The sequence below is a fragment of the Zingiber officinale genome, chromosome 2B (genome assembly GCF_018446385.1).
Source record: "Zingiber officinale cultivar Zhangliang chromosome 2B, Zo_v1.1, whole genome shotgun sequence".
Lineage (NCBI taxonomy): Eukaryota > Viridiplantae > Streptophyta > Magnoliopsida > Zingiberales > Zingiberaceae > Zingiber > Zingiber officinale.
This window is the reverse complement of record NC_055989.1, coordinates 126,777,317-126,785,858: the sequence shown is the minus strand read 5'-3', so window position 1 is coordinate 126,785,858 and position 8,542 is coordinate 126,777,317. Positions and strand designations below refer to the sequence as shown.

Sequence of the window (8,542 nt, the reverse complement as noted above, 5' to 3'; positions counted from 1 at the left end):
GAAGGAGGGTAGGAAAGGGCATTATGGGTATTTAACTCCGCTTCTTTAATTTACGGAGAATGATTTTAAAAATATGCATGAAATAATTCGATATTAAGAGGAAAAAATGAAGTTCCATTAACCTAGTTAAAAACGATGCAATTAATTAAGCATCTTCGAGTCAATTTCTAACTTATGGCGCATTATGAAATTAAGTTTTTTCTATTAGGAAGTTAATCCTGAAATACTAAGCTGCCAGCCAATAGCATTTTTAATCTTTTTTCATTTTTAATTAAAAGGATTTTTCATCATCGGTCTTGATCATGTCCGAAAGCAAAAAGATGAAAAGTTAAGAATGTGACGTCTTCATTAATTGTAGATCACGCTTCACTCTATAAAACAAATAACGTCAGTACCGAGTCAGGAAAGGAGTCCTAGCGTTGGCCCCTGGACGTTTAAGTCTGTCACCGGAATTATAAAAAAAGTGGATCAACAGTAGAACTAGCGCAAATAGTAATAACGCGTACCTCTACCGATGATAGATCCCTTTATATAGAGCTCTGGTGTCGACATGCATGCTTCTCGAGATTTGGACACGCTCTCTAATATGTTCTATGAAATGACCTATCAAGAAAATACCTCTGACATCATACCTTAACAAAGCATGCATATCCCTGATAAGACAGTAGAGACTTCTGTCGTACGATTTTCCTATCGACTATGCCTCATGTCAACGACACTATCTCCCAAAAGGATGTTGAGAGATACTACAGTGATCTTGTTGTTTGGTTGAGTGGGGAAGTCGCTCGACGGGGACTTCACTCCGTCCATGGCCAGGCCCCGTTGTTTGGCCAAGCGGGTAGCCGCTCGGCCGAAACTCCTTCGTTCTATCGGCCTTAATTGCTCTTCCTTGTAATGATTGTGTAGTAACATGTCCTCCCCTATTCAGATAAGTTATCCGATCTCCTTTTGCGTCCTACTGTTATGTATTGAGCGTCGGTTGTCTTACGTATCATCCCGCTAGATAGGTAGTATGCTCGAACATATCTCCAATCGATCGGGCCTTGACTGACCCGACCAATTATTACAATTATTTTTTATTGGACTCTTTGACACTTGGATGTTGATCACATTAATTTTACCCTCTACCTTAATTATTGATACAGTACCAATTGGACCTCCCTCTTACCGCATCAGTCTCACATTATTATTCCGTACATTGTATCCCCATTGTTATCATTTATTACCCAATTCTGATTAATTGTATGAATAAAACAGTGACTATAATATTGTAATAGTTCTTATAGTTGCAGTTCGTAATTATTATAATGTAAATATTATGGAACAAGATAAATTTATTTTATAACAATTATAAACTCATAGCTATTATAATATCATAATAGTTACCATTTGATAATTATTATAATATAAATATTATTAAACAAGACGGTTGTAACAGCCATATAAAATAGGATTTTAGTGGGTCTCTTTGATTTTTGTCCATTAATTATTTCCTCCTCCTCCTCCTCCTCCTCCTCTTCTCCTCCCCTCCTCCCTAAGTTTTGATTCTATTTTGGGTGAAGGATAAGAACAGTTTTAAAGTGATTAAAATCAGGCAATGGCCAATATCTTGTTCTGTTATAAAGTGATCTAAATCAAGCAATGGCCAGTGTCTATTTAAACGTCGAGCTCCATGGCAATGATCACGTCGAAGCAACGAGCACTATGAATCCCTCCACCGCCGCCCTCCCCCTCCTCATCCTCCTCCTCCTCCTCCTCCCCCGAGATTCCCAAGCGGCTGCTGCCGGTGATCCCCTGGTCAGGGACACATGCAAGCGCGCTGCCGACAGCTCCGACGGCCACGTGGACTTGGGGTTCTGCGTGCAAGCTCTGGAGTCGGACGCGGGCAGCGCCGTCGTAGCCGACGCCCGGCGCCTCGCGCTCATATCCGCCAACCTGACGCTGGCCAACGTCACGCGCACGATTTACCTCGCCAAGACCTGGGTCGAGTACCTGACCAGCTGCCAGGAGATCTACGCGGAGATGAGCGCCAACGTGACGGACGCCATGAGGACGATGGAAGCGGGGGACCTGGCTGGCGCCGCCAGGAAGATGGAGGCGGCCGCGATGTTGCCGAACGAGTGCGACATTCTGTTGTTCCAGGGCGACGGCAGCGTCGACTGGGGATCCAACCCTTTGCGGAAGCAGGACAATTACGCCTTGTTCTTGGCTTCCACCTCTTTGGCCATCTTACGCTCCCTAAATTGACCCTTTTTTATATATTTTTTTTATTGTTTTATAATATTGCTAATTAATTTTTTAAAAAGAAGGAATTCGTTTGTAATGTTAGGTACGTAGCATAATTGAATAACGATCCTACGTAGAATAAAAAATCTTTAAAATTTTATATATATTAATAATTAGAAAAAAAATATCTTAATCATTTATACTCAACATCTCATATTACATTACTACATGTATAAATTTAATTAGCTATAATTTAACTATCATTCTCAATAATAATACTTATATTTTTAAAGAATATAAAATTTCTATTAACATAATAATAATAACACATTCAACCTCAAAAATATTTTTTTGGTTTTTAAGATGATTCAATTTAAAAGCCAACAAATTAAATACCATAACAGAAGTTATTGAATCCTTTGATTCAAATATGTACGTCAAAAATAATTTTCTAAAAACTAGTTGATGTCACATAATATTAAACAATAGGCATCCAAAAATTTATCATTTTAGGAAAAAGAAATGATAGAATATTATTGATAAAAAATAACTCAAAAATAATTAAACATATGTTTAAATAATTTAAAATTCTGTTAGATAATAAAAAAGATAAAATCTTTTGGGTCTCTTAAAATGATTTAAATGATATTTTTTTTTTGGCTTGAGATAGGGTGGTTAACGTTAATGATAAACTTTGAAATTTATTAAAGATCTTTGAACGAGCTTTGATTTGATATATTATAAGTCTCGTGATTCAATCCAAGTCAAAAGTTATGACCTCTCAAAGCATTCGAGTCAAAAGTTATGACCTCTCAAATCTTCCACTGATCCTGCTCTAATTCTGCTCCGATCCTGTTACGATTCTATTCCGATCCTATTGATTCTACTAATGCTGCTATAATTCTACTGTAAAAATCGATCCTGCATGATCCTAGATCGATTTATGCTTCTGGATCGTAAGATCAGGGCCGACTCAAGCCTATTTGAGACCTTAGGCTGAAAATTTTTTTTACACCTTTGACATTGTTTTTTAAAAAAAATCTCACCTTTTTTTCATTTAGATTTAGATCGAAAATGGTGGTTTAATTTTTTTAACAAATTAAATATTAATTTTAAAAAATATTTTTTATACAATTTAATTTTCTCACGTTTTAATGTAAAATTATTAATTAAATTTTAATATTCAAGTTTTGATAACATAATTCATAGAGATATAAACTTTATTATATTAAATAGAGCGTTATTATTAGATATAATAATATATTTTATTGGATGAGAAGTTATTGAATCCTTTGATTCAAATATGTAACGTCAAAAATAATCTTCTAAAAACTAGTTAATGCCACATAATACTAAACAATAGACATCCAAAAACTTATCATTTTAGGGAAAAGAAATGATAGGATATTATTGATAAAAAATAACTCAAAAATAATTAAACATATGTTTAAATAATTTAAAATCCTAACATGATGAAAAAAGATAATAAAAAAAAGTAAAATCTTCTGGGTCCCTTAAAAGGATTTAAATGATATTTTTTGGGGATTTGAGATAGGGTAGTTAACGTTAAGGATAAACTTTGAAATTTATTAAAGATCTTTGAACGAGCTTTGATTTGATATATTATAGGTCTCGTGGTTCAATCCGAGTCAAAAGTTATGACCTCTTAAAGCTTCCACCGATCCTGCTCTAATTATGCTCTGATCCTGTTACAATTCTATCGATTCTATTTCGATCCTATCAATTCTACTGATCCTGCTATGATTCTACTGCAAAAATCGATCCTGCATGATCTTAGATTGATTTATGCTTCTGGATCGTAGGATCAAGGCTGGCTCAAGCCTATTTGAGGTCTTGGGCGGAAAATTTTTTTTAGACCTTTGACATTGTTTTAAAAAAAAATCTCACCTTTTTTATTTAGATTTAGATCGAAAATGGTGGTTTAATTTTTTTAATAAATTAAATATTAATTTTAAAAAATATTTTTTATACAATTTAATTTTCTCACGTTTTAGATGTAAAATTATTAATTAAATTTTTATATTTAAGTTTTGATAACATAATTCAGAGAAATATAAATTTTATTATATTAAATAGAGTATTATTATTAGATATAATAATACATTTTAAGTAGATAATAAGTTTACAATTCACTTAGCTAAAAATAAGAATAATTATAAATGGTAGAATGGAAAATCGAATAATTTATGACTGTAAATATATTTAAATAAAAGTTAAACTTAATATCTATTAAGTAAGCGGAATGGTAGAGATATCTAACTTGTTATTGTTAAAAAATAATAAAATCTTCCATTTTGATGAGACACAATACGGATGAATGTATAAACATTTGAATTTAATCAGCAACCAACATCATAACACTGACCGCATCCACGTGTTAGTGTTTGGTGCGGTTTCTCTTCTTCAATCTCAATGAGTAAGAGAAGCACAGAGAGGGGAAGTTGGAAAAGGGAAAGAGGGAAAACTTTAAAAAAAAATAGCATTTTTTATTTTTACATTGTAGGGATAAGATAAAAAATTTATAATTCATATTCTTATCAAATTAGAAAGCATCACTAACGAATGATAAATGTAACCAGAGTATGCTATGATTGAAAGATATTGAAGATGAATAGATTAGATTTTATAAAATAACATCCATAACTAAAAATAATTTTAATTTGTTAAAAAAAAGTCTCTTCATGACTCTATCCATTGGAACCCTAACTCTTTGTGAAATCCAAAATTTTGATAGATTGAGATCATGTAAATATTTAATCACATGAGCCTTATTCTTTTCCATTCTCTTAAAAAAAATATACATAAAAATATATTTAATATATTAAAATTAATGATCCCAATTTTTTAAAAATATTAAAGAATAAGATTGTTAATTTTTTATCATATGGGCCCTATTTTTTTATTATCTTTAAAAACATATAAAAATATATTTAATATATTAAAAATAATATGTCCCAATAAAAATTGGGGCCCTAGGTATAGATCTTATTAGCCTATGCCTAAAGCCAGCCATGCGTAGGATCATACAATACAATATCATAATTTTATAAACATGGTTACGGAGGATCCAATTCGATATCCTCAACATCATCTAGACTTTGAAAAATAAAATAAAATAAAATAAAATGAGAAAAATGTTGTTAATTGCTCGATAATTAATAAAGTGTGGAATGGAATATGGATCACGTTTTGTTCGTTCCATGTCTGCTTTTGGAGAGCACATATACTAGGAGCCTTCCATACACTTAGTGCCTTCTTTCATCCCATTATAACACTCTCCACAGTCTAATAATCAATAACACTCCATTAGATATTGATGAAGTAAATTAGCTATCCGCTTGCACCAATTAATATAATTTTTGGGTGGACTCTCCGTTAAAAATATAAAAGTTTCAATTAATTAAATAAACTTAATTAAAATTCGATAACAAGAGCTAAACGTAATGCAAATTTAATCAAACTCAAGTTTTTTTATGACTTCATTCATTTTAAATTTAAATTAATTTAATTATTTTGTTAAATAAATTTGAACAAAGTTTGCTTGTTTCCGGCATCAATTAGAGTTCCTCACAAAACTTTGTCTCATTTACCTTTGATACGATCTTTAAGGTGGACCCTGCAAGGAGGTTAAAATTCAGGAGGCCGAGGCCGGTCGATGTAGAAATTAAAGTCAAAATTAAAAGATGGTCGACATCATTTAATATAAGAGGAGGCTTAGTCGGACCTCTAGGCGGTACGAACTATGAATGTTAAATTAAAGGCTCGCTTGATCGGGCCCTCCGATTCGACTAAACTCCAAATATGATTTCACAATCAATGATGAAATACAATGGATAATGAAGTCAAGTAACAATTATCCCGACCAAGTGCCCCAGCCAATCGAGCATATGGTCTGAACGAACATACTAGACATCTAGCTACAAATAGTTCAAGTAAAGAAGCCGAGTCGTCAACCATACTCATAAATATTGATAGGGTATTCCTCGAAAATTACAACCGGTCAGATTATATCAATAATTCAATCAGTTGGTCAAATCAATCTATGGTGGGTCTCGTAGCCCAACAAACTATTATGTTTTTTTGGCCTTTATGTCACATAGAACAGGGATATTTTGTTGGCAAATCATACTTTAGAAGCTTCTAGCCCGTCTAATCACAAGGATTTACGGGCTCATTTTAAGAAAGGTGTTACGGTCACTTTATGGTCAATCCTTTTTTAGAAATGTTTCGTAATTCATGCATAGACATAATAGTAATATTATAAAAGGGGGTCTTCATCCACAGTTGAAGGTATATGATGCTACATTTTTCTACACGCACATTGCTATAGTCATTTTACTATTCCTCTCTAAAATTTGATCACTAACTTGAGTGTCGGAGGGTCAACATTGGAGAACCCTCCTTGGCCTAGTACTAACACTTTTTGTGACATGCAGGACAACGAGAAGTCTTCGTCCAGTCAACATCAAAACGGAGTATCCAACTAACCATCTTCCCAACTTTCAATAGGATCAACCGTCATGGCTGATGCGGATGTGTCAAGGGGGCCAAGAGAGATTGTGGAGGTAGCAAGGGTATTTTGGTCTTTTCATATTTTGAGGGTTTCATAGAAAAAGGGAAGGGGGCCTCTTCAGGTTTTGGCGGCTCCGTCGCATGAGACATTGCTCTCCCTCACACACGGCATCATCGCCTTCTCCCTCGTCGCTGGCGAGCCATCGCTCCCCTCTCTCTCTCTCACTCCATCTGCTCTTCACGCAATGCAACTGCCAAGGATGCACGGCTCTTCTCCTCACAATGGCGGCCTTGTTGCCTCTGGCCAGATCACCTTCGCTACCAGCCATGAGCAACCATGGTCGGCTCATGCCGCCGCTCTCCTTTTTTTCTCTGCCTGCGTGCACTGTCGCTGCCACGAGATCTAATTTGTCTTCTTCCTCCTTGTCATTGTGCTGCTCGCCGCATTGGCGCAGAAAGGGATGCATGCCACCGACCTTCCCTTCACTCACGCCATGACCCGCTTTGTCTCCCTCTCCACGTCGTCAGCCCCCTCTTCCCTCACTTGAGACGCGCTGCTGCCTCCTCTCGCCGGCAGGCATCGAGCGCCGCAGCCCTCTCCCGCTAGCAGCCTCTACATACCGGTAGCCCACACGTTGGCAGCCCACGCACTAACTCCACCCCTATTTCGTCATCCACATCACTGTTGCAGTAGCTGTCTCCACCACGTGCCACTTCCGGCAGTCGTTGTCGCCCCTATCACCTACTCCTGTCGTAGGCGAGCACTTTCACCGATCCAACTGTCCTCTCACCTTCCAGACGGGATCAATATGTTTTCGACGCCGATCCGACATCTAATCCACTACAGTGTCTCCGGCCATCGAGCTGCTGTGTTTTGCCCTTCATACCACTATTATGATTGTGAGTTGTTGGTATTATCCAGCCAGTGAGTCGTTATTACGATCCAGCCTTCGTGTTGCTGTGGCATTCGAGCCCGTGAGCTATTGTCATATTTTGGTTAGCATGCTGCCTTTCGGATCCATGTCACATTCGGCTTCAGACCATCACCCTCAGATCTAGCTCCTCAGGCGCCTCACATTCATCTACTCTTCCGGGTCACGATGAGTCAATCAGCGTCATGACTAGCTCATCGGTCTACCAGAGGGCGCTACCCTGGGCCAGGGTACGTTGCCATACTTATTCTTCATTCATTTCATTATTTAGCTATTATCCCGCTTCTTATATATTCATGGGATCTGCCTCGAGCATCGGGGTGCCAGGAACCGGGGAAATCCGAACCCTGTCTACATAGAAGACATCTCAACATACTCTCCCCTCCGGGTCATGGCGACTTGGTCCATTCGCGCCACATCATTTCGGTAGTTCCGTCTTCTCAATTTCTGGACAGAATTAATGGCCAAGGAGTTGACTTGATTCCTCCTCCGTTGTTTCCGCATGTTAGTACCCTCGAGGTAGTTTCGATGTGATCAACTAACTCAAGTTAGGTCCTGTTATATTTTGATGCCCTGTGTCTAAGTGTGCAGGAACTTAGGAGTACAAGAAGTCGTGCGAAAGACGTAACTAGCGAGAAAGACGATACAAGAGAGAGTCAATGGGCTAGATGCGTCTGAGGGACGAGGTGTTACAGAAGAGTATGCTGACAGACGAGAAGGAGATACACAGCTTTTCCGAGAGACGAGAAGCCGGAACGGAAGGTTGCTCGAGAAGGCCGGAAAATAGACTCGGGTGAGCCGTATTCCGGATGGACGAAATCACCCAAGCGATCGGAGCCGGAGCGGAAGAC

At 37.2% G+C, this 8,542-nt stretch overlaps 1 protein-coding gene across 1 annotated transcript; it reads left to right on the top strand.

Annotated features, from left to right (window-relative positions):
- The first annotated feature begins 1,641 nt into the window (after positions 1–1,641).
- Positions 1,642–2,247, top strand: LOC122048672. The gene has a single exon (XM_042610207.1). The coding sequence runs from the start codon at positions 1,642–1,644 to the stop codon at positions 2,245–2,247; it is 606 nt and encodes a 201-aa protein (XP_042466141.1).
- Positions 2,248–8,542: the final 6,295 nt, after the last annotated feature.

Coding starts and splice junctions, on each gene's coding strand:
- LOC122048672 (XM_042610207.1), top strand. CDS start 1,642: ATGGCCAGTGTCTATTTAAACGTCGAGCTCCATGGCAATGATCACGTC.